Source organism: Erythrolamprus reginae, chromosome 3 (genome assembly GCF_031021105.1).
Source record: "Erythrolamprus reginae isolate rEryReg1 chromosome 3, rEryReg1.hap1, whole genome shotgun sequence".
NCBI classification, from domain to species: Eukaryota; Metazoa; Chordata; class Lepidosauria; order Squamata; family Dipsadidae; genus Erythrolamprus; species Erythrolamprus reginae.
The window spans coordinates 110,941,326-110,968,813 of record NC_091952.1 but is presented as its reverse complement, the minus strand read 5'-3'; the positions used below and the strand labels follow the sequence as shown (position 1 = coordinate 110,968,813).

The 27,488-nt window shown below is 41.3% G+C and overlaps 1 protein-coding gene across 3 annotated transcripts in view; it reads left to right on the top strand.

Moving 5' to 3' along the window:
- LOC139164353 (complement factor H-like) overlaps positions 1-27,488 on the top strand; it is a 54,678-nt gene that overhangs the window by 7,961 nt on the left and 19,229 nt on the right. For 2 of the 3 annotated variants that reach the window (XM_070746366.1, XM_070746367.1), the window contains exons 2-7: positions 4,901-5,074; positions 5,803-5,991; positions 8,650-8,832; positions 13,940-14,116; positions 16,597-16,770; positions 26,177-26,359. In XM_070746366.1, coding sequence (XP_070602467.1) covers positions 4,901-5,074; positions 5,803-5,991; positions 8,650-8,832; positions 13,940-14,116; positions 16,597-16,770; positions 26,177-26,359 — 1,080 coding nt within the window. The remainder of the gene's footprint in view (positions 1-4,900; positions 5,075-5,802; positions 5,992-8,649; positions 8,833-13,939; positions 14,117-16,596; positions 16,771-26,176; positions 26,360-27,488) is intronic. The other variant, XM_070746368.1, reaches the window with a different exon arrangement.

Here is a 27,488-nt window from a genome sequence, read left to right as displayed (position 1 = left end):
GATGTATTTATTTCAGGTTTTACCAGGTACCTTTCCTGGTGCAAAATTGAGAGAATGGGATAGTAAATTAAATTTTTGGATTGAAGGAAACAAAAGGCCTAGAATAAGAAAAAAATGGCTGTTTGCCCACGAGAAAGAGGGGTGGTAGGGTAGCCCGTGCTTAGAATTATATAGAGAAGCATTTCAAATAGAAAGATTAATGGAATTACAGCTATGGGGGGGGAAAGAAGTGGGTGAAGTTGGAAAAGGAAATTAATAATATAAATAATAAGGAGTTATTATTTAAAAAATTGAGTAAAATAGAAATCAATAACTTAACCGACCTGCTGAAAGCAGGTTTAGAAATATGGTCTAAATGGCAGGGGAAATGTGGAACTAGAAATTCAAAATTATCAACGTTACACGTATTGAATACAGGTAATGATGTTAACTTAACTAGAATTATAAAAGTATTAAATAGCAAAGGGATAATGAGAATTGAACAATTATATGAGAAGGATGGGAGAGTTAGTAGAACTCAGTTGGAATGGTGGCTCGGTCAACAGAAATGGCTGCAGATTAATGCAATAAGTAAATATTTAAATAAAAGTGAGAATAAAGAAGCTTTCTTGCGAGAAGAAAATTGTTTAGAAAAAATAATAAAAGAAAAGATTAATGATACAAAAGCTCAAGCTAGCAATATATACAGAATGTTATTGCAAGTGGAAGAGGAAGTAATAAAAAGTTTGACAAGATGCTGGCAAAATGATTTACAAATAGATGAAAGTGAAATGAAAGAAATAGTAGAAAATATACATAAGATTAAAAATACAAGAATTAAAGAGATGAGAAGGAAAATCTAACACAAATGGTATTATACACCAGCACAACTTGCACACTTCCAGGGGAAAGAGAAAGGTAATTGTTGGCATGGTTGCCAAAAGAAGGGAATTTTTATGCATATGTTCTGGGAGTGTGTAGAAATTCAGACATTTTGGAAGGAAGTGCAGAATGAAATTAATAAAATGTTAAATATTAATTGGATAATTACAAAAGAAATAGTGATTTTAATTAAACAAAGAGAACTAGGAGATTTTAAAGAAATAAAAAACGCAGCATTGGAAAGTGCTCAAGCAGTAGTGGTATTGGGTTGGAAAGTGTCTATAAAATGGACATTACAGAATTGGTACTGGTACATGGTGGATCACATACATTTTGAAATTATGGAAATAAAATTAAACAACTTTGATGAAAACAAACTGGAAAAGCTGATGGTACAATGGAATAAGGTGAAAGGTTATATGTTGAGTAGAATCTGTGATGTAAATGTGAAAAATAAACTGCAATCACTCTTCTAGTAATAACAAATGCAAAGTAGAGCCAAGGAAATATATATATATATATATATATATATATATATATATATATATATATATATATATATATATATATATATATATAAACTAGTAAATTCTGAACCCCTTGTAATGGGTGGTGGTGGTGATGGGGTTTTTTTGTCGGTTAGGTGATGGACACATGCACTGTGCACTGTTTTATGTTTGTCTTTATGTAACCACATTTATAAAAATCAATAAAAATATATTTTAAAAAAAAAAGATACACATGCACATACAAAACCATAAATAAATAAACATAAATGTCTTCTTAGAAGTGCGACAGGCAGCAGGCAGCAGGCAGCTTTGTTCTAAATAGCAGTTGCCATATTCTGAGCCCCAGCTGATTGATCTACAATATCTCCATGGCGAAAAGTAGTCAAAAAATGCCACAAAGAAGCAGGGCATAGGGATCTTCTTGAACAGGGAGTGCTCACCCTTCCGAGATTGTGAAATAGACCGCTGAACTAAGTACAAAAATCCCCTATATTTTTATGTTTTTGCCATAGTCCGGTGGAGCAGCAGTCTCCTTCCTCCTTCTTGCTGCCCCACCAGAACTGTTCATGTATTTCCAAGCATAGTCACTGGCCATGTTCAGATTTGGCAGAATTGTGATTCTACACAGAAACCCTTAATTGTGTCTTAGCTACAGGCTGTGACTCCACACAAGTGCTGTTGCTAATGCCTCAGCCACAGGTGGCTGTGAAGTTCTGCAGTTTAAAAACCCAGGCCTGCTTTTTTAAAAATAATATTATGATGATTATTTTATTTATTTGCAAAACATGTATAGGATAGTAGCAGTTTGTATGAACATAACATAATTAAAAGGAATGATAAAAGAAAACAAAAGGACAGTAGAACAGGGATGGTAAGCACAGTGGTGCATTTATGCATGCCTCTTACAGACCTCCTAGAAATGGGGAGAGGTCGACAGTAACAGTAGTGGGTTCCTACTGATGCGTCTAACTGCATGCAGCTCTGCAGCTCTGGCATGTTTCGGTGAGGTTTTTTGCTTCCGCACAGGCGTCCCCTGCAAGACTTTGCTACCTGCACAGGTACAGGAAGCAAAATTTTGCTCAAGTGTGCACTCGTGTGGCAGAGCTGCAGTACTGCGCACAATTAAGCATACCCAATTAAGGGCAGCCATTTGCAGCCCAATAGAATGCTCCAGTGTCGGGGAGCATGTACATGCACGTATGCACACACACGTCCTTCAGCTTCCTGCACATGTGCTGAGACTGAAGCACATGCATGTACCTTTTTTATTCATTTGTGTGCACCTGTGTACATGCCCGTGCATGTTCCCCTTGCACAATTTGCTTCTGTGCATGCACAGAAAGCAAAAAGGCACTGAAATGTCACATGCACGAGCGTCCCCTCATGAGTGTCTTTTTGCTTCCTAGGCATGCACAGAAAGCAAAAAAAGCAAAAAAAAATGAAGAAAAAAAATGGTGCCGCTTGATGGACCAGCACCGGAACAGTTGTGCACAAATTGCATAATCTGGTTGCTGCTACTGGTGCAAAGTCACCTATTGTATTGATAGGAATCCACCACTGGTTGGAATCCAGAAATGTGGTATGGAAGTGTGTGAGGTTCTAGCAGAGAAGAGAAATAATTAGAAGGGGAAGAAGGAAGGAAGAAGGAAGCTGCAAACAGGGATATATGTACATGTAAAACTGATGTCCAGATATTGAATTCCTGCAGGAAGGCATTGGACTGTGATTGTTAATAAACAAAGCTCCGCCTTCCTTCTAAGGACTTCTTTTAGCAGAGGGGTCTGCTCAAGACATTATGATGGCAAATGTCACCACCATGCAGATGGATCCATGTAAGAAGAAAAGCAAGAAAGACCAAAGCTTTTTGGAGCTCCTGAATGCAGGAATGTCTAGGTTAAAAAAATAGATTGCATTCCCACTTCAGAGATTTATAAACTGGAGAAGAAATGTGACAGGAAAACACTCAAAGCTATAGTTTTAAGATGGGCTATTCCCCTGATATCACCTGAAGAGGTCTCACTATATTAGGGGGAAGAAACTGGATGTCAGGGTTCCATGTAACACCCCCAACCAAGTAAGACTCCAAGGCAGGCATTTCCTCAAAGTTCCATTTTATTAGAGATATCATATTGGCACATTTGAGATCTGAAAGTCTTCCTGGTTTTCCTCACCCATAGGAAAGTCATTCCTTTCCCTTACACCCACATGTCCATCACATGGCCCAATCAGGTCACCATCCTAACTGGAGTTGTTCCCCAGTAATGTCTCTCCAGGTGGAGACTGAACGTCCTAGACTCTCAGGGAAAGAATGTTGCTAGGACTATGTAACTCGCCTCATTGCCACCCAACCCCTTTCCCATTTCCCACAGCCTGTCCACCCACCAAGTCTGGCAGCCCTGAAGATCTAAAGAAAATGATGGCCTCCATGGCTGACACTGGATGGTAAATTCCCTTCCTTGTAAAATGGGGATAGTGACAACAAAGGTTAATAAAGGGAGCCATCTCAGTGAAACCAATGCCCACATATTATTTAAGAGGTTTCACAAAATGCTCAGTAACTAAAGTGCTTCATTGCGACACTAATATATCACAACTCAAGTCAAGGGAGGTGATCTGTAGATCAATACATATGAAGGGTGCATTATATAAAAAAATCTCTAGTCTGTATAAATGTAGTGAATCATTAGCCAATCTTAACAGAAATACTTTGTATATTTTATTTACTTTTAGAAATTCTACCAAGGGAGTATTTAGTGCTCTCCAATCAGAATGATGCTCCCCACCACCACCACCTGATATATATACCTAATATTAGAAAAGCCAACCCAGCCTTCCAGTCCAAATCACCTCCAACTCAATGGGAAAAGAAAGAAAAAAAATCAATGACAGTTGGTATTGTCCCTGGGAGGCAAAACCCACAGCTACTCTACCTTGTCGGTGTTGAGTCTGAGCCTATTAACGCCCATCCAGACCCTGACAGTCTCCAGACACTGGCACATTACCTCCACCAGTTCTTGAGTGAAGCCAACCTATCACTTTCATAACTTGTTATGGTCTTAAAGTGAGTCAACTCACATGACAATTTTATGATCTTTTTGTACTGGCCTTTAAGCAAATTACTGTAGTCATTACATAAATCCATAGTTGTTAAGAGAAGCAATGATTCACTGTGGCCTGCCAAAAGCTGCTGGTTTTTGGCAAAACTGTCATAACACAGGGTCGTGTGACTGCAGGACATTGTAAATGACCATAAATGCAACCCAGTTGCCCAGTGACTCAAATGTGGTCCTGTCACAATTGGGGTGAGCAATGTTTGTAATTTCAAATCCAAGTTGTAAGTATCCCCTTTGAACTGAAGACTATCTGTAGTGTGGATTAAGTGTGTAGCAAGTATTGGTTTACTAGTTTAGACAAAAGTGGGAAATAATTGTCTACAAAGGAAATTTGTTATCTTTTCCACTAATAAGGGTAAATAGGAAGAGCAAGTTTGTCAACGCAGGTAAGATAATTTAATGTAAATTTATTTTCAGCATGTGAAGAACCAGATGAGATTGACTTTGGGGAAATTGTGAGCGCTGAGAAAGCCAAGTACCTGGAAAATGACCGAGTGCAATACAGGTGCAATCCTGGCTATGTCTTGGAAGGACCTGAATGGATTCAGTGTAAGAGACAAGAATGGACACCTCATCCACCAAAATGCTTGGGTAAGCCATCATGCTTTCTATGACTAATGTAGACCTGGAAGAAAATTCAAAATTTATCCAATAGGAGAATAGAGCTGCCATTTAAAAAGAAAACAACTGGAATTAGGATCAAGGTTTTACTGATGCCAAAACTGTCTTGGTGTCAGCTTTCTCTTTTGAAATTTGGAAAAACCAACAGTATTTAATTTTCCTGATTTACTTGAATGAGCAAGCAAATTTGTTGATATAATTAAAAAACATTCAATTAGAAGCTTGTGCTCACTTATCAGGAAATTGAGAAACTGGAATTCAACTACATATGGATATAATATCAATTGTTAATAAGGTAGGAAAGTGAATTCTGTTGCTATAATGTCCAGCCAATTAGAAATTGAGAAATTTTGCATCATATTTGAACAGAATATGTAACACTCCAGCCTTCTCAAATTTTGTTCCATTACAATTCAACCAACTCAAAATGAATTTGCAGAAGATTTTGAATTGGGCTCTTTGTTCTTAGTTTGAAAAAACTAACATCATCTGTTTGTTCATGCCCCTACAAGCCAGTGAAAAGTCTGTAGCAGAATCCAAACTTATTTACCATTAATATTGGTATCTATTTTAGTTTATTTCATATTGACCTGGAATTATCCTTTGTGATTTGTAAACAGGGTTGTGGAACAGAGGGAAACCAATGGATAAATTATCTCTCTTGACAAGATCTACCTCTCTTTCTGTTTTTTTTTTAGCGCCCTGCACTTTCACAAAACAACAGCTAGCAGCAAAGAACTTGTTTGTGTTTGGGAGTCAAAGAAAAGTTCGGTTTATTCAAAGTAATCAGAGTCTGCAGTTTCAGTGTAATGAAGGATATGTACTTGTGGTTCCATCAGTCAGAAAGTGTGTTGACGGTTATATGGATTTGCCTTTATGTATCTCTGGTAAGCATGATAACAATATGATTGATTTGTATGGGATTGTAACTGATTAAAATAATTTTAATATATTGAACATGAACATTTGTTTCTAAAGCTGCATTCTTTTAAAGCTGATTTAACCTTCATTGACATCATTCACATCTTGGCTGAGAATTTTAGTAGTTGGAATCTAAAACAAGAAACCTGACACACATCAGATTGGGGAAGGATTTTGTGGTATTTTTGAAAACCTCTAAATTGTGTCTAAGGTTCAATCCAAAAACTTGAACTTCAGATAAGAACTATAATTCCCTATATGTATAATATTGGTAGGCATAGGAACATGTTTCAAAAATTTCAAAGATTGTATAAAAATTGAAAACAAAAGAGGAGTCCACTCACTGATATTTCAAATCAATATTTTTATATAGAAAGTATAATTTATACAAGCTACATTCATGCCTGCGAGTTCATCTTGGCAGCTTCTCAGGGAAAGGAGTTAACAGATAACAGTCCAGCGGCTAAGCTGCTGCTGAAGATCAAAGCTAATTTTTTACATTCCTTTATGAGATAAAGATTCTTCAGTTTCACTGATTTACAGTTATAGCTTTCCAGACTCCCTGCAGACAGGGTACTTTTACTCCAAGGGTTTTAGCAGAGAAATAACAGTTGGCTAGCGTAACATGGCTGTAACCCCAAACCTCAAATGACTCCATGACATAATGTTGAAACTCCACTCTGAATTTCCCATGAGCCACCCTTAAATACCTATGGGGAGAGGTCAAAAATGCCCTAGAGTTAAAAAACTACAGACTATTTCCTTTTCCCATACAAGTATTCTTGTCTTTTTCTTAGTCTTCTAAAGCAGGCATCTAACAAAGGCTCATGATCCTCCTCCTCCTCCTCCTCCTCCTCCTCCTCCTCCTCCTCCTCCTCCTAGTCTGACCCTATTGTCATTGGCATATCTGCCATCCGAGTCCATCTCTCCCTCACTCTTACTCTCTGCATCAGCTGGCACAACCACTGGCCAGGGTACCAAGATGCCTCTGGCTCATCCTCCTCAGAATCTGTCGTTACCAGAGTTGGTCGAGGATCACTCACTACAAAAATAAGTTGATGTCATAACATTAAAGGAGCCCTATAATTAGTTGATGAAAAATCTCTTTTGTTTGAAATTGCTTGGATGACTTTATCATATAGTCATGTTAATATTGATCTGACTTGTGTTATGATTTATGATAATTAATAATTCCATAGATTTGGGTGATGAAGGATATTTTATTATTCCTTGTTTGAAGACATTTAACTTTCAGATTATTATAATTTTTGTAGTCCTACAAAAAAATTAGTCCAGAAGGTATTTTTTACATTTTACATTTTAACATCGTCACTCTGTCCTTTCATCATCATTTATAAGAGCCATGGTGGTGCAGTGATTAGAATTAGAATTATTATTATTATTTATTAGATTTGTATGTCGCTCCTCTCCGTAGACTCAGGGCGGCTCACAACAATAACAAAGACAATGTAAGAACAAATCTAATAATTTAAAAAACACTAAAACCCCCATTATTAAAAGCAAACATATACACAAGAATGCAGTACTGCAGGTTATATCTGCTGACTGCCCACTGCTAAAAGTTCAATTCTCACTTGATCACTTGACCTTCCATCCTTCCAAAGTCACTGAAGTGAGGATCCAGACTATTGGGAGCAATATGCTGACTCTGTAAAGTGCTTAGAGGGATTTTTAAAGCACTGTGAAGCAGTATATAAGTCTAAGTGCTATTTCTATTTATAGATGGAAGTCTAAATTTCGTGCCTTATCAATCTGATAGAAACATTTCTTCTAAGAAACATATTTATAAAATAATTGTAAAACGATGTAAATTGAAAAAAGCAGATAAATTATTAGCATGTTGTTTAAAACAAATGAAACAATAAAATATAAAGTATGAAATACTTACGTATGACAGCCTGAGAATTACTGATCCTGCATGTATTAATTTACTTTTTTCCCATTGGAATGAGAAATCATAAAATACTAATATTACTATGCAGTTATTTTATCATCTCAATCTGTGTGTAATAATTAATTTAACTAAATATTTTCCTTTAACTAAAGTTTATCCTTTTAATACTTTAAGTTTTTAATAGAGAGTGTTTATGTGTCTATAGTTTTCTATAGTTACATTAATAGAATTCTGCAATCCTAAAGTATATTCCTTTCCCACAATGCCCTTTACAGCCCTTGAAACTGGGAGGGTCTCTTCTCAACCATGTCCCTGTCTTTTCTTGGCAAAGGCTAATTCTTTTATCTGATGGTTCCCTTGGCTGCATTGGTTTTCCCTTTGTCTTGAGATCATTTCTACATACTATTACATCATATATTTCTGTAAAGATCTTGGTCAACATAGAGCACAATCGATGCTCTATGTATAGCAAAAAGAGAGAGAGGGAGAGAGAGAGAGAGAGAGAGAGAGATCATGAGCATTGGATGCATTTGGGCTCTATTGAGTGGCAGATTCTGAGTTTCTCAAATACAATAAATAAGTAATAATTTATGAAAAGATTCTACTTTAAAAATACTAATAATTTTAAACTATATTTTGGGCAATTGTTATTATAAGGAACGTCAGCAACAAATCAGCTGGGCTATTGGGTTTTTTTTCTATTTAATAGAAAGAGGAAAAAATTGCAGTGGTCCACCCAGGATTGAGAATGGAGACATTACTACTTTATCTGAGAAGCAGTATAAATCTGGCTCTTCAGTAGAATTTAGATGCCAAAACTACTATGCGATCCAAGGCGAGAAGAGATCTTTTTGTGACAATGGTACCTGGACAAAGGTGCCTGTTTGCCTTAGTAAGTAAGAAAGAAATTTTTCATTCAATTTTCATAAGCATTACTAATTATTAAAATTCACTAACTTTTTTCTCTCTTGCGTAAAGATCATTTTTTTAAAAAAAAAGTGTTTTATTTTTCTCCACCATTAAAAAAAAAATGCTTACAACATCATATACCTTCAATACAGCTTAAACAATTATCTTCTTAAATACAGTATTATTAAAAGAATATACATTCTATTATATCTTAACCAGTAATGGGTTCCTACTGGTACAACTAATTGTGCGCAGCTCCATGGCTCTGGTGCACAAGTTTACATTCGAGTGAAATTTTGCTTCCTGCACCCATGCAGGTAGCAAAATCTCACATGGGGATAAATGTATATGTGTTTTTCCACATGCACAGAAGCAAATATCCTCACCAAAATATACACACATGTGTTTCCCCGTGTGAGATTTTTCTACCTGCATAGTTACAGAAAACAAAATTTTGCTCAAATGCACGCTTGTGTTCCAGAGCTGCGGAACTGCACGCAATTAGCCATACCGCTAGGAACCCACTACTGCTCTTAACCTTCAGTATGTGTTTGCTTAAGTCCTCATCCAGATAAATCAATTATCTTTTAATTACATTTACCACTAATATTCCTTCATGTGTTTAATATAATATTTCTAACTTCTTAAATCCAAGCCATAGTATCTCCTTTTCATTCTTATTTAACTTCTTAGTAACTGAAAACGCTTAGCCAATAATAAAGCCACATTAAATTATATTGAAATTATCAATTCTCTACATGTAATTTCTGTTTAGTAACATATGTAATGGGGAGCAAATTCCCAAATGAACCATTCATTTTAATTCCATTCATTTTCATTTTAGCTTAACTTTCTCCTGGTGGCATAATACGTATTCACTAATTCTAAATTTCATCCAAATCCAAATCCATTTAATATCACTCAGATTACATATATTTATACACCTTATAACAATTGCTTTCATTATTGTCAATCTTTCTTCTGATAACCTAGAGATATTTACCAATTTTAAGCTTAATCAATTATATCAATTTATATCCCCTTGATGATACATTCCATTCAATTTATCTATATTTCTTCCTCTTATTTCATATAAATTCCTAACAGTCTTATGTTTTATCAATTATTATATTACTTACATTAGCTAATACCTATAATAATACCAAAAATAAAAACAAACATCAATTATTACATAATAATCAAATCCCAGCAATCCCTTTCATTTAAGCTTCCATGCCTTTACTTTACTTATACTGTAATCAAACTTTCTGCTAATAACATATAAATTTTAACAATTGTGTCCCCATTGCTTCCTCCAGCTGCTCCCACTGGTCAGGTCTGCCTTGGGCTTTCCTCCTTCCCGCAAGGGAACCGCAAGCTCCGTCTTCTGCCTTCACCTGTGTCTCCATTCACCACTGCCATCCTTGCCATTGCCTTGCCACTCCTTCTGCCACTCTCATCTGCCAGCAGTGTTCCCTCTAATTTTTTTCCAGTGTGGGCGGAAAGGTATAGTGTCTGAGTGGCAGTCCCTTTGGGACTGGGTGGCATAGAAGTCTAAATAAATAAATAAATAAATAAATAAATAAATAAATGAACGAACGAACGAATGAATAAATAAATAAATAAATAAATAAATAAATAAATAACCACCCACCCCTGCACAGACGGTCATCAGGCTGGCGGCTGGGCCGGCGGATTCACCCACCCTCTGCACGGATGGACATCAGGCTGGTGGCGGGGCCGGCAGATTTGCCCACCCCCCGCATGGACGGTCATCAGGCTGGTGGCGGGGCCAGCGGATTTGCCCACCCCCCACACGGATGGACATCAGGCTGGCAGCGGGGCCCGCAGATTTGTCCCCCGTCTCCCACATGGCTCAAGCCCTGTGCCGGCCAGCAAAGCTGGCTTTCCGGGAAAGCAGCACCTCCCCCCGCTGCCCAGGAAAGCGGTGCAGGAAAGCAGTGCATTTGAAAAGCACGCTGCTTTCCCAGAAAGCCAGCTATGCTGGCCGGCGCACTCTCCCTTTGGCTCTGCCTCCCGCTGCCGCCGCGCAGCTCACCTCAGTAGCCTTGATGTTTTGCTAGCCAGCACGGCGGTGGGGGAGGAGGCGGAGTTCAGGGTGGAGTAGGCCAATTCTAGGCCTGTCGCCCCCGGCTCCAGGGGGCAGCTCCCAGCACAGTTATATTTGATATATTTAATATTTTCAATAAAAAAGTGACTTTTGATTTGAAGAAAAATATTTCAGATGAAGTTTGTTAACAATTAAAAAATGTTTTCATTATATTTCTTATTTTTGAAGACACAGTGATGTGTTTTGATGTGCAAAGGAGATTTAGGTTTGTTTCAAAAAATATCTGAGGCCTAGTATAAATTGTATTGGGAAGTATACAAATATAAAATAAATGAATAAATGGCAATTATTAAGGAACAGTAAAAAAGAAAAAGGTAGTAAACATCAAAATTACTGGTATGTGATAATACATTTTAATATATATCTTGCAACTAAAACAATTCACTGCATCAAACGCATTTTAAAAATCTCAGTGTGTGTGTGTGTTTGATAGCATTTGCATAAAAATAATTATGCCTGTGCTCTAAATACTTTCACAATTGTATAACTCTATAGAAGTCTTAAAATATGACAATTCTCTAATTGTTGTCAGTGAAGCAGGGGTGGGTTCCTCCCAGTTCGGACCAGTTCCATAGAACCAGTAGTGACCCACTGATGATGTCACTGAACTGGATTGGTCAGTGCCGGTCCATAAAGACTGCCATCTTTTCCCCCATTTTTTTCTGATTTTTTTTTTCTTCTGGGCATGTGAAGAAGCTGAAATTCCAGCCTTGTGCATGTGGTCACCATCTTGAAGACGCCAGCCAGCAGTGAGATAAATTAGAACCCACTCTGCTTGGGTCCCCTCAACTGTTCAGTCCCAGATATGGTGATCCATGAGAGAATCCATAAAAACCACAATATGTTATAGGATGACAAAATGGCTTTCTCCTATTTACAGCTAGACACCATTTCCCTCCCCTCCTTCCCATTTTTATTTGGTTTCCCTTCCACCCTGAAAGCAAAAAGAAGCAAAGGGTGGGGAGAAGAATAACTCAGACTATTGCTATGATTTTCTGCTCCTGCTTTCTGCTCTTTCTGAGAGAATTGCCATAAAAATCTTGTAATCTGCGTTTAGTAAGGATATTGGTCTGTAGTTTCTTATTTTTTGTTTATCCAGGCCTTCCTTAGGTATCATTGTGATGTATGATTCCCTCCAAGTATTCGGGATTTTAGCTTGTTCCAGGATTTCATTGTAAGTTTCTAGTAATATAGGTTCGAATAATTATTTATTATGTTTGTAAAATTCTCCTGGAAGTCCGTCTGGTCCTGGTGTTTTATTATTTTTTTGTTTTTTTAAGGCCAATTGAATTTCCTGTAGAGTTATTTTCATGTTTAAAAGTTGTTTGTCTGGCTCTTCTATCTTTAGTATATTATTCTCATTTATATATTTGGCAATTTTTGTACTTTCTACTGATTCCTCTTTATATAAATTTTGATAATAATCTTTCACTATTTCTTTTTCTGCTGTTCATCGTATTGTAATATTCCGTTTTTATCTTCTAAGTGATAGATTAGTTTATCGCTTTTCGCTTTTTAAATTTTTTTGCGAAAGCCATCTGCCCGGTTTGTTAGCCGATTCAAAGTGTTTTTGTTTTGAATATTTTATATCTTTGGCAAGTTCTTGTTGTTCTAAAGTGTTTATTTTGTATTTAGTTTCTCTTAGTAAGTTTATTGTTTGATTATTTGTGGGGTCTTGTTGGAGGATTTTTTCCAAATTTACTATTCTATTTGTGTGGTAATTGTGTTCTGCTCTTTCTTCCTTTGATTTTTTGGCTGCATATGATATTGTTATTCCTCTCGTGTATGCCTTCAGTGTGTCCCATAGTATTTGTGTTGTAGTGGGTTGTTTCCTATTTTCTTCTAAAAATAATTTTATTTCTCTGTTAATCATCTTTATATATTTCTCATCGTGTAATAAATTTGTGTTCAATGACCATCTCTTATAATCTTTTTTTGTTCCTTGCCAAATTATAGTAATCAGATTATGATCTGCCCACGTGTTAGGTTCTATTTCCAGGGATTTTATTGATTTATGTAATCTTTTGCTTAGCCAAACCATATCTATTCTTGATAGTGAGTTGTGTGGTCCAGAGTGGAAGGTAAATTGTTTGTCCTTTGGATGTCTCAATCTCCACATATCTGTTAAATCTAATTCTTCAGTCATTTTATTAAACGTATTTGGTAATGTAGGTCTTTTCAGTTTACTTTTTTCCCCTGTTTTGTGGTCCATTTTTGGGTCTACAATTCCGTTGTAATCTCCTACCATACAAATGTTTATATAGTTAGTTTCAAGCAAAATTTGATGTATATTTTTATAAAATTGTTTTAACTCTTGATTCGGGGCGTATATGTTCACCAGTAATATTTTTTCCCCTAATATTTCAATTTCCGTCATTGTATATCTTCCTTTGGGATCCGTTTTAATTTCTTTTGGTTTTAGTTCTTTCTTCACATATGTGGCCACTCCCCTTTTTTTCCCATTTTCGTCTAATGAGGCATGTAATTCCCCTAATTTTGTATATTCTAAGAATTTCTTATGTGCTAATTTTCAGAGGGTGTTATATATTCTTAAACTTGCAAAAAGGCAAGAAAATCAATTGAGCACCTGTCATGTTCTCTACGCAACATATAATCAAGCACAAAATTCACTTCAGGTTAAAAAGCAAAAACTGCTGAAAGACACAAAGTGCTCACATAGTGTCTACAGTGTAGGTAGCCACAACTACAGCACAATCCTGAAAAACTATGTATATGTGTTCAGGTGCTAGAATCATGAAAGGACCTGCAAGACCAAATTTTCTAATGTGACCCACTAACCTGGTTAAAAAGCAACGAACCCTGTTTGCCAAAATCATTAGCGTGAAGCAGTGAGAGCTTATTTATAGCAAGTCATTATTTGCTTCCTGCATATGGATGTACCTCAGACTCATGAGAAAAGAATAGTGAGACTAATAATATCCACTCTTTGATTCCACAGAGACATGCTTAAAGCCATCTGAACGTGATTTTACCTTCAACACAACTAAATCTGTTTTTCTTCCTGGAGATGAACTTCACTATGAATGTAAAGAGGGGTTTGAAATTACAAAAAATACCATTGATGAAACCATAGTGTGCACTGAGAAAGGATGGGAACCTGCTCCTAGCTGTGTGTGTAAGTTAATGAAACATCAGTTTAAGAATCCAATTGTTTAAATCAATTCTTCAAGAATGTTTTCCTGATGATTTCCATAATGTTGCATTTATATTTAGGTATACTTAAAAGTATTGTAATCCTAAATTATTTTCCAGAAACTGGATTTTTAAATATAAATTTAAAAAGTTAGAATAATTAAATTGTTTCTTTAATTTTCTTCCCTGTTTATCCAGTAATTTCTAAATATTAGCTATAACCTTTTCAATAATAATCTATTTATCATATATTCACAGATGTTAAATAAATAACATAAAATAATATAAACAACAAGAAGGATAACCATATTTCATTATAATCATTCATCCATAGTTTATGTCTGAGAGAGCCAGCAAGGTACAGTGGTACTAGACTAAATGCAGGGAAATCCAGTTTTAAGTCCTCCGCTCAATTCAGAAAGCAGCTGGCTCTATTTCCCAAACACAAGGTCATCTGAAGCTATGTGCAGCTTTCTCAACCACATTTCCAAACCAAGGTTAAATACTGGACTAAAATTGTCCAGTATTAAGCAGTGCCTAAGATCTCATACAGGCTTCTTTAATGAGCCAGAAGGGACATGGATCTATAGAGGAGATGGCTGAACTCCCATACGTAAGTACCTAGTCCACTTTGTCAGGTGCAACAGTTCAAACTGCTCCCAAATTGGATTCCTTCCCAGACAACTGCTCTCGACCTGCAACAAGGCTGGCATTTAACTATGAACTTATATGAGCATATTTTTTCCTAACAGATTATGAACAAATTCCTCTATGTTTCTACAAAACAATTTTCAAACCCCATTTATTCAAAAGGTCTTGTGCCACTCTAAACAGGACCATGGAGCAACTATTAGTGCATGCAGTAGGGGTACAGAAGGATTCATCATCCTTACTGTCACATGATAGATCTTAATAGAGCTCTAACCCATATTTAGTCAAGTTTATCTTTTTTTGAGTGCCAGCAATACTCTAGACACTTCTTTTGTCCTTTCATCTCCCTCAGCTTTTTCATAAGCCATGGGAAATGGAAGGATTCCCAAGAGGAGATATTGCATGGTTGCCATCTACCTCAGTCCCTCTCTTATTTCAACCAGTGACTAAGTCTTTGGATGGACCATAAAACAGATGAGCAGGAACAACTACCCAGCTCCCCTGAAACCTATGAATCCATCATCTAAGACAGACCAATCTAATGGACCCATAGAGACACTAGATAATCCCATAATAATCAGTGTGTATTTTAAGACACTGGAAGCTCTCCCAATTCCAGATCACACAGCCAGTTCCCCAAAGGAAACTAGATCTGGAGCTTGATCATTATTCCATGTTGGGCTCTGGATCAGGAATCACCAACAATTCAGACCGCCAGGACAACTAAATTCATAATTTTAAATCCTGCTGACCATGAATATGATCTGCCTAACGACCACCTGGGTGGGCGTGGCCAACTTAATGTCACTCACATCAAGAGGCACCTCACCAGCCAATATTACCCCCTCCCCTCCCAGCCACTCTTCGCCTGCCCATCCAACAGAAAACAGTTGTTGGAGCTAAGCCGCCACCACAAGAAAAATCTGGCGAAACAGCTGGCTCAGTTCAAATTGGATCTGGCTGAGAAGGAGGCTCAGCAGAAGCACCTCACTGAAGACTACAAGCATAGGCTTTCCAAGCAGAAGGAAGACCTGCAGATGTGCAAGGCCAGATACCGGCACCTGGAGGTTCAGTGGGATGAGATGCTCAGCCAGTTCCCTCCAGCCTTCATCCAAAGCTCTGCACCAGGAGACTGAAGCAGACCCCAAGTCAGAATTTCTGTTCCTCTCCAATCTGGAAAAAAAGGGGGAGACTCTCTGCAGCAACACAAGCATTCATTGCACATATCTATCCCAGAGGACCCCTGATTTAGTGCAATAAAAAAAATTCAAATAATTTTTTTGGGGGTACACGAAAATTTGCTCATGGACCACCAGTGCTCCATGGATCTTTAGTTGGTGACCCTTGGTCTGGAAGATCTGAGATAAGCCCATGACCATCAAGATAGGCATGAAGTCCTGAGTCATTTTATCCCACATTCAGAGAAGGCAAATTGAAGTCTTCTGAAGTCTGGAGAATCACACTTTCATCCTAGAAATGGAATGAAGGAGCTCAAGTAGGGAAGTTATTGTACAAGCAGGAACAATCCCCGTTAATCCCTAGAGTGCAATATAATGAACAGGGTCTCACATCCGGTGATCTGTAGAGTAGTGCCTTCAGAAGCCATAAGGGATTCCTGGATGACAATCACCACCACTATTTCATTCCAGTATAATACTGGGAAACTCTGAGGAATATATAGTAGAACTCATATTGCATTTAAAGAATATAAAATCATGTTTATTTTATATATAAACATCAGTGTCTTAAACTGTCTGACAAGTAGTTTCATTCTGAAGTAACTTTATTCTATTTTATTCAACATTTGTATAGCTATAGTATGTGAAATTCCATTTTTGGAAAATGGCGCAATTGAACCACGAGAGGACGTATTTCACAATAAAGCGGTGGTACATTTTAAATGTAACAAAGGATTTACAAGAGTTGGCTCTAAATCTGCACAATGTTATCATTTTGGTTGGTTTCCACAGCCTGCAATATGTAAAGGTAAAAATGGGCAATTTAAGAATTATTACTGTATTTTAGATGAGAAGAGGAAAATTAGGGAATATGTTCTGTTTTCTAGATTGTGTGAGGAATGCTAATCAGTGGGTAGTAAACATATTTCTCTTAGCAGGATGTATTGAATAGGTCTCTTTCACATCTTCATTTATACAACATACAACAGAACTGTATTCTTAAATTGTGGAAAGATAATGTTTATAAGAATAGCAATATTAATAGTTTTATACGTTTGCAGAAGAGACAGAGTAACGACACGGACACAAGAGCTGGATTTAAAACTGGGTCATTTTATTTAAATAAATTAGCATAATTTATGCAACTGAATTATCATAATTAACATACCTAAACTATGACCCAAACAATGGACCTGCAGGGTCAAACAAATGATTCCGGGGCGGAAAATGACATCACATAAACTTCCTGGGCAACATGTGGGCATAGCTCCATGCTAGTCCAGGTGAGGGACCCTCCCTCACCTGAGACCCTGCCATGCACTTGCATGAGGGGGGTCCCGCCGGCTAACCCCTAACAGGGGACTTAAAGGTGCAGGACCCAAAGACAGGTTCCCCCCAACTGCTCAGGTCGCCAAAACCACAAGCTTGGAGAGAACCTGTCAATCATCCCCAAAGATGCCCAACGGAGAACACGCAGTTGCTAAACCACCACCCAGTTTTCCGCCCCTAACCTGCCTACCCAAATGACCAAAGGTAAGCCTATTAGCCTGAAAAGATGCAAGCACCCCCTAACCGCTTATCCTTCTCCCCAGTGTGGAATGGGCGAAAAAACGGCCTGGCTAAGAGGCCAGGCCATAAAAAATTCCCATTCGACCCCATAGGGCGACCCAGAATTTCACACTGCAAAATAGGGAGGGCGGGCGGGTGTCTGCTGTTTGACGAAGTCCGGGCAAAAAGGCCGATCCCGGGCCTGCACGCCCTTATATAGGGCCAGCAAGCCCCGCCCGGACACGTCAGCAATCAGGCCACCCTGGCCTGACTCTCGGCCGAAGTCTCGCAATCTCGCGAGACCTCGGCCGAGATCCAAAATGGCGGCTGCCAGGAGTCCAGTGTCTGCCCAACCCTCCTGCAAACGGAGTCAGTGGGTAAGTCCGCTGGCGCTATTGCAGAAGAGACGGAGTAACGACACGGACACAAGAGCTGGATTTAAAACTGGGTCATTTTATTTAAATAAATTAGCATAATTTATGCAACTGAATCAGCATAATTAACATACCTAAACTATGACCCAAACAATGGACCTGCAGGGTCAAACAAATGCTTCCGGGGCGGAAAATGACGTCACATAAACTTCCTGGGCAACATATGGGCGTAGCTCCATGCTAGTCCAGGTGAGGGACCCCTCCCTCACCTGAGACCCTGCCATGCACTTGCATGAGGGGGGTCCCGCCGGCTAACCCCTAACAGGGGACTTAAAGGTGCGGAACCCAAATACAGGTTCCCCCCAACTGCTCAGGTCGCCAAAACCACAAGCTTGGAGAGAACCTGTCAATCATCACCAAAGATGCCCAACGGAGAACACGCAGTTGCTAAACCACCACCCAGTTTTCCACCCCTAACCTGCCACGGAGCGGGGGTCAGATCTCTATCTTGGCCCCCCGACTCCCCCGTCTAACCGCGCCAGCTCACGCAGAGACCGCTGCAGGACCTGTAAGAAAATGGCGTTCACCTGTTCTGACAGGTGAACACCGACAGCCCGGTAAAGCCGAGGCTGATCTATAGGGATGTGGGAATGGGCCACTACTACCTGACCTAAATCCCTGACTGCCTTACCCAGGGCCTAGTTAGCTCCCCGCTAACCCGGTGAATGGCCCTAAGGGAAATGGCGACCCACAAATGATCCCCGGGAGGATCGAAGACCACACCACTTGCATGGTGGGCCACACGTGCGAAGCCACCGCAGTCTTTGCGAGCCTGGCAGATCAATGACTGACCTCCAAGCAGGCCCAGGTCATTGCCATCGAGGAGCAAGACCAGCCACCTGGGTGCAGCAATGGGATGCCTCCCTCCCAGCACAACCTGGGCGCAGCAATGGGATGCCGCCCTCCCAGTACCACCTGGGCACAGCAATGGAATGCCGCCCTCCCAGAACCACCTGGGCGCAGCAATGGAATGCCGTCCTCCCAGTACCACCTGGGCGCAGCAATGGGATGCCGCCCTCCCAGCACCACCTGGGCGCAGCAATGGGATGCCGCCCTCCCAGCCATAGCGGTAGAAACACCCTTCCCACCGCACACCCCTCCTCCCCAGCCAGACAACAATGGCCCAGCCGCCAACGACGGCTGGGTCCCCCCGGCGGTACTCTGTTGCTGAGTGGTCAGACCAAATCGCTCTATGACCCAAAGCAACACCTTCGGTCACGTCCTGGCGGGGTTAAATGGAAGAGGGCCAAACGTGAACCTGGCCTAATATCTGACCGCCATCGGTCGACGTCCCCAAATCCTCCATATCGAGAAACGCCGTTACCGCACTAGTGACAGCGCCGATACGGAACAAAGCATTCCCTAGCCGGCGGGATCCATACTTGGCCTGGCCAAACCCTGTACACTAGAACCCAGCTAGACTAAAGCAATGCAATGGAAGGCGCGGAGTGACTTGTCAGCCTGTGATAAGGCCCTGGCCTTGCTAACCCATAGGGCACCCACAAAACATGACACAAGTCGCTGCCCTAAAAAGACGGGCCTCGTACAAAGAGGCACACAGCCTGTCCAAGCTGACTAATCAGTGACAGCTGCTGCACCATCAGGGCCCGACGAGCATCAGAAGGGGACCCCTGTCGCTCCCTCGCCCAGCTTTCCCACATCTTCCGAATGCGGAAGTCACCAGAAAAATCAATAAACCCCCCCGCCTTGGACAGAAAAAGCGAGGCCGGCTGACCTGGACCTAATAGTCCTAACTGAAAGGCCACACAGCCTAAGCTGGACACAAAATACGGCCAGGCATACAACTGGGGCAGGCCAACTATAGGGGTAACCCTTATCCCACCTGAAATCCCCAACTCTTTACCTGCCTGCTGCTAAGCCCCCAGAGTGCCTGTGCACCCCTTAGAGAGCCATAGCCCAGCAGTCCTCTACTCTCCACTGCTCGGGAGCCCACCCAGGCTCCAAAGGTGGTCGGGAAAAGCCTCTGACGACGCACGTGCCCATGGGGCCAGGGTCCGAAACCTGCACAACTGACCACAGGACAAGGCATCCGCAATCCCGTTATCTAACCCGGGGACATGTCTAGCCAAAAACAAAGCATTTAGGGACAGAGACCTGTGCACAAAATGGCGGACAAGCCGCATAACCCTGTCACTCTTAGAGGACAGGGCGTTCACCACATGGACAACCGCTAGGTTGTTGCACCAAAAGTGCACAGTCTTGTCCCTAAATTGCTCCCCCCAAAGCTCTAAGGCCACAACCAAGGGGAAGAGCTCTAAAAAGGTCAAGTCCTTCACCAGGGGGGAGGCCCTCCATTCTGGAGGCCAAGCAGACCAGCACCACTGGTCACATAACACAACCCCAAAGCCACAAGTCCCCGCTGCATCAGAACACAACTGCAGCTCAGCTTCCAAAAGAAGCTCGTGCCTCCAAAATGACAACCCATTAAAACGTTCTAAGAAGCCCTGACCCCTGCGCATAAGCGGGTACGATGATCAGGCAAACGTAGCCCCTTCATCGCACTGTACAGCCTCCTAGAAAAAGCGCGACCAGGCCCAACGACCCGGCAGGCAAAATTAAGAATCTACGCTAATTCCTGGAGCTGCCGAAGAGTGACCTTCCTGCAGCCCAGAACCATATCGAGCTTACCCCGAATCTTAACCAACTTATCCAGGGGCAATCTAGAAGATTGCTCCTCCGAGTCCAATTCAATACCCAGAAAGGTAATCTTGGTGGCAGGGCCCTCAGTCTTCTTGGAGACCAAAGGCACCCCCAGATGAGCACAAAAGAAGTCCTGCATTAGAGCCGAACATTGCTCCGAACGCGCAGGCCCCGCCATCAAGAAATCATCAAGGTAGTGAACGACCGAACCCCGACCACTGCGCCTCCTGAGCGCCCACTCCAAGAAGGTGCTAAAGCTCTCAAACAGAGAGCATGAAACAGAGCAACCCATAGGTAAAGCTCTGTCTACATAAAAACCACCTTCAAAGTGGAAGCCCAAGAGCACAAAGTCGTCGGGGTGTATGGGGAGGAGCCGGAATGCCGACTTAATGTCGCATTTACCCATAAGGGCTCCAACCCCACACTTCCTAACCATGGTCACGGCCGCATCAAAGTATGCGTACCAGACTGAACACAGTTCGTCAGGAATGAAGTCATTCACTGACTCCAATTTCGGAAAAGACAAATGGTGAATCAACCTAAATTCACCACTCGCCTTTTTGGGGACCACAACTAAGGGGGACACCCTAAGATTCGGGAAGGGCGGCTCTGGGAAAGGCCCCAGGACCCTGCCCTCGGCCACTTCCTTCCGGATCTTTTCCCTAACGGTGTCCTCATGTCCAACAACCGATCTAAGATTGCTGGACATGAAGGCTTTCCTAACCCACACGTAAGGGATCCTAAAACCCCCAGAAAAACCTAGCAAGAGAGCATCCGCTCTCGAGCGAGGGTGGTAGTCCTTCAACCAACCCTTTAAAGCCTGAAGATTAATTGGGCTGGGCCCCTTTACCCCCAGCAGGAGGGGGCTGCTTTGCTGGACCCTCCTTTTTTGTCCCCCCCTTTGTTGGGCGGGGGCACACTGGCATGGCATGGGTGCCCCCGCTGTTCCCGCACGCATGTGTGTATTTGCAAAAGGGGCAAAAACAAACCCCTCTTGTGGCAAACCCATGACATGCAGGGGAGGAACCCCTCCCTGCACCCCCCGTGGCAGCCTTAGCCGGGGTAGAAGCCGTGGCTCCTCATCCATGTAGTGCCCACTGTCTGTCCTGTCGCAACCCTCCTTACCGGACATGTAGGTCGCCTGAAACCAAAGGTCAGGCACCACCATGTCCCAGGGCAGCGTGGGGTAAAATGCCCCCAGCATCCTAAACCCCTTGTCATAATGCCTCCATATGGTGCCTTTATACTCAAAATGGGCCCTCGCTATGAGATCAAAGTATTTGAGCATGGCAGCGGCTCTGGCTGGCTGCCAGGGAATCACCACCGAGGCATAGGTCAAGGAAGCGTACAGCCAAGAGCTGAAACACTTGCTGACCTTGGTTTTCTTGGGCTCCTCCCCAGGCACTACATCTTTTCCCTGCTGAGGGACCTCCTGATTTAAAAAGGAAAAAAGGTCCACGTCATCCCCTTTCCAAATTGCCTCCTTAACCAACGGGTGCAAGTGAAACCCCAGGGGAGTGGCTGGCAAACCGCACAATATAGCCCCTGCCCTGAGACTAGCGAAAGGGTCCCATACGGTGGAAGTCCCCCTCCCCAGGAACCCCGACGGGTAAGGCAATAAAGGAGGTGGTGGCATGACGGCCGGGGCAGGCAAAACCCAGGCCCCCACCCCCGTCGTCCCGGGCCCTAATGGAAAAGCCACCCCGGGGGGCAGAGCCACCGGGGCGAGTGCCGGTGGGGACCACACCTGATTACAGGTGCCCGCCGGAGACCCAAAAAGATTGGCCCCACTCGCAAAACCCAGCGGGACAAAGGCCTGACCGGGCGGAGGGGGAATAGAAAGAGATGTCGTGTGTGGTGTGATCTCACCTGCCCCGAAAGGGGGAGAAGACATCCAAGGAAGCCCCGGGATTCCGGGACCCGGCGTCGATGTCATCTGCCCAGGCTTGGCCCTCTGCCCCGACTGGGCTGCAGCATCCTCCGGATCCTGTCCCAGGGCCGCCAACGCGGAGGCACCCCCTGTGCCGGACCCGGACCTCCACCGCTCCAAGTCATCCAGGCGCTCGTGGACCCTGGCCCAGTAGAGGGAAGAAGACATATCCGGTTGGGCACCAGGTGATGCCCGACCGATTCCCTCTTGTGGGACCTCCAGGGGGCCCCCTCCATATCAGTCCTGGCCCGAGCCAAAGGCCTCGCCACCCTCCTGGGCCCAGCAACCGGCTGGGCTGGTGTGGCCAAAGCCTTGCGCTTCCTAGGGCCCATTAATACTAAATTGGGCAATCAAAACCCCTCGATTTATATATATTTATTTTGATTAAACCAAATGGAGGCTGGCGCCCAAGCAAAGCCACCAGCCTCACAAAACACAGCTACTGCTTCCTCCGAAGAGCGGGCCGTGAAGCAGCAATGACGCTGCCAAACTAGGGGGCCCAGTGACCACTGTGCGGGGGCTGACCCAGCCCGACCCGCCACCCCTGCGCCCGAGGATGTGGCCGCACACCAACAAACAGCGAGCCCAGTCTCCGGCCCGCTGCTCAATCCCCCCCCCACGCTCCTGAGGAAAAGCAAGGACGATCCCCCCCACGATCCCGGGAGAGGCAAACCGGAGCGGCAAATGGCTAAAATGCCGGTTCCACTAAGAAGAAGCGGCTCCTTCTGCAATGAAGAGCCTTCTCGCCGACCAGCAATGAGGCCACAAAATGGCGGCCGCAACACGAGGCCGCCCAAAATGGCTGACGCAAGCACACCCAGCCGAGTGTCTGCTGTCTGACGAAATCCGGGCAAAAAGGCCGATCCTGGGCCTGCACGCCCTTATATAGGGCCGGCAAGCCCCGCCCGGATACGTCAGCAATCAGGCCACCCTGGCCTGACTCTTGGCCGAAGTCTTGCAATCTTGCGAGACCTTGGCCGAGATCCAAAATGGCGGGTGCCAGGAGTCCGGTGTCTGCCTGACCCTCCTGCAAACGGCGTCGGCGGGTAAGTCCGCCGGCGCTATTTTTTATATTTTAGAGGCAATAGGATTATTTCTTTTTTATTATATTAAAAGGACTTTTGAGTACTTTTAATATAGCCAAGCACAAAAAGAAGTCAGCTAGCAGAATTACAAATCTATTGTAATAGGGAGAGGGACGGCATATAAATCCAATAAATAAATAAATAAAATATTGAACTGAACACCTACATAAAACCAGATATGTATATTGCAAAAAGAAAGAAATGGCAATTCTCCTGTATTGACAAATAACAGCTGTATTTGAAGTCCATTTCTTTATTGTGATCATTGAACAACGTACATTTTTATAGAACTTTATAACAGATTACAACAGTAAAGATATAAACTGAAAAAGAAAAATAGAAAGTACAGAAAATAATGAAAAAAGAAACAGATATTGAAAAGAAAAATGTTAAGAATATGATAATGAAAAATATATAAAGAAACAACCAAATAAGAGAGTTAGAAAGGAACTTGGAGGTCTTCTGGTATAATCCCTTGCTCAAGAAGAAGCATACAACAAGAAAAAAACCGCAATCAATAATAATAAAAACATTCGATTAACATCTTCTAAGAAAATAAAATGATGGTAAGAAACTCGCAATTTGGGAAATCTGGTTCTTCTGACCCAAAGACACAAGGAAAAATCTTAGCTGCTTTTCTAAAGATGTTTAAAGTGGTGACCAATTCTTGAGGGGAAATGTTTGAAAAAGACTGATGTATCCATCAGAAAAGAACATAACCTGGGTGCCATAAGAGAACATTTTTCATTGAGGAAATCAGATCAATATGTACACTTGGGAGGAGTTGGCCCTGCAAGTAGACAATTCTTTCCCATGTTGGTCTTTACAGATGGTAACCAGCACCTTCAATTGCACCTTGAATCTATTGGGAGCCATGACAGCGACTTATGTAATTACCCTCATCATTGCATTCGGGTCCAAGTGAACTTTCAAGAATTTTAATTGTCCCATTGCAATAATTCAATCTAGGGGTGACTAAGGCATTAATTGCTGTGAGAAGTTTCCCTATAAAAATTAAAAAGATTGACCTTTATAGAGGGAAGAGCTGCTACTAAATTAGTGAGGAAATAAAAATTGCAAAAGCCCAAATGAGGGGAAGACATTTAAATCTGCAAGTTTGCTATATAAAATATTAATAAAATGTATTTTAACCTTCTATGATGTCTATTTCTTGGTTTGAGTCAAGATCAAACACAATAGATATGCAAGATAAAGTTTTGCAAAGCTCCCCAGCCACAGTTGCCACTTGCTCTTCAAACATGAGCCATATGTGTAAGACGTTTGAACTGAACACAAGCAAAGAGTCAAGGTTGACATTTTTCCAGATTTAAGGCTGATAAAGCCAATAACCATAGCCACTTGATTTTGTTTAGTCTGGACCTAAAGTCTGTTCTTCCTCACTGAGACCCTCACAACCGTCTGGATACTGTGACAGGATGGTGATGGTGACAGTATCTATACTTGAACAATTAGCAAGGGAAATGTACAATTTGGTATAATTAAAATAAGATAATAATGCACAGAAATTGGTAAAGGATCTCCCTGAACAGTTTCATACAAATGTTTAGAATGGGATGGGACTAAGTCTTTAGTCACCCCACAAAGCAATAGGTTCAGACTGCACTGCTCCATCCTACATTGGGTGGAAGCAGCTCTGGAATAAGAAGAAACACTCAATAAGTGCCACACTTCCCAAGCTCCTAAACTCATCCAGAATGTTACAGTAATTGAAGTTATGAATGATTTCTTTTCTTTCAGCCATGGATGACTCAACAATAAAACCTTCCGGTACTTATTTTTGAATTTTCTTCAGTATTTAATCTGAAGGAGAAAGTTTTCTTTTCTCTGACATTCATTCATTCATTCATTCATTCATTCATTCATTCATTCATTCATTCATTCACTCACTCACTCACTCACTCACTCACTCACTCACTCACTCACTTAGTTACTTACTTATTGGAATTATATGCCACCCCTCTCTGAGGACTCTTTAGACAATTGGGCCTCTTGAGATTTCTTCTAGGCATTTAAGATAAATGTTTGGCCATGTTCAGCATTACTTTTCTTAAAATGGAGCACTTTCCTCAACTTTCTAATACTTTCATTCATTGTTTATTCCCATGTTTATTCATTCAGTTCCCCCTTGTTGTTTAGTACCAAGTCAGGAGAGTTGATCCTCTTCTAACTTTTCACATGCTTTGAAGAAGACAATTATTGAAAACGTACTTGAAGAGTATTTCTAGCTATTAATACAACTTCACATGTGTTTGCAAGATTTGCAAACTTAATCCACATCTTTTTGCATCTTTTTGAGGGTAAGGGAGGAAATAAGTATCATATAACAATAGTGGACACAAAAATCTATTTATTTATGTTTTTAAGGCTATTTCTAATGTATACTCTTAGACCTATATTGACATTTTTAACAAACATTACCTACTGCTGTTCTTCTACTGGTTGTTGTAATAGTTGCAATAACAATAGTAATGAAGCATATCCGTATGGGACCTGAATAGACACTCAAAATAAAAATGATATTCTCTTTTTTTCTAGAAAATGTTAAACATTGTCTGGCATTACCAATCATTCCACATAGCACAATTACTGCTGAACGTAAAGCAGTTTTTGAGCATGGTGATCTATTGGAAGTTCAGTGTGATATCTCATTTGCACTATATGGATCAAAAGTCATAGAGTGTGTGGATGGTGAATGGACACCCTTACCAACATGCATAGGTAAGAAGCAGCTACCTGAAAGATGTGTTCACAAGAAGAAATATGAGCAAACAGACTTGTAAATGTAACACGGTAGTTTCCTGTACTTATCTGGGAGGGGGAGTGGCGGAGAGAGTGTTCCATGGTGTGCAAACTGGAATCTTCCTTTAAAACAGATTCCAATACATTAGAAGAGAATGGAAGGGGTTACTTTCCAGTGTTTAAGTAACAGAATTATAGAGGAATTAAATTATATTCTGATTTATTGTAATAATCTCATGAATCATGAATATATTCCTGTACTTAATTCTAACACTGGAGTCTTTCTTCCTCACAACAGGAAGTAGAAATTGAGAGTTGTCCTCCTCTTTGTAGCATTTCCATGGCTCCATGAGAACAAATGGTAAAATCAGACATTTTTAGAAGTAGCATGATATTCGGAAAATTTCTGGTATTTCCAAAAATGTATTGGAAATGTGGGCTTAATGTAGCTAGCTGGTTCACCAAATCACACTAGAAGTACCATAACAGGTTTAAGACTTCAATGTTGAAAATTAAATGATAACTTGCAGCAATTTATTCAAATATTTAGCAATAAAAATATTTACGTTATGGTAATACAGTTGTACCGGAACCAGCAGGAAGGATGTGGATGTTACAGCCAGTTAACATGTTCCATTGGAAAATGCAATTTATGACACACCTTGGGGGAAGACAGGGTCAGGAGGGTCTGTAAATTACATGTGGTCAGAGCTGATTCTCTGTGAAGTTTCTGAAAGATGCCCTAATTAATTCATGAGTCTCGAGCAAAGTTTCAAAAGAAATCCAGTCATTTATTAAAAGCAATATTCCAGCAATTACTCCAGTGAAGTCAGCTTTGACCCCATGTAATTTATGGGTCTTCATGATCCGGTCTCTCCACTCCCACTTAGATGTGTCATAAATCACATTCTTCAAAGGAAGATGTTGGCTGCTGTAAAACCCACACTCCTTCTGCTGGCTCTGGTAGCCTGGAATACATTGCCCCCCAGAGGCGGAGTAAAGACGCTGAAACATATTGTGGATTAATTAAGGGTCATTTATTAATTAACATAAATTTAAATAAATTGGAATACGTAAATTTGAATATTTAATTCAAAACAAACTAAGG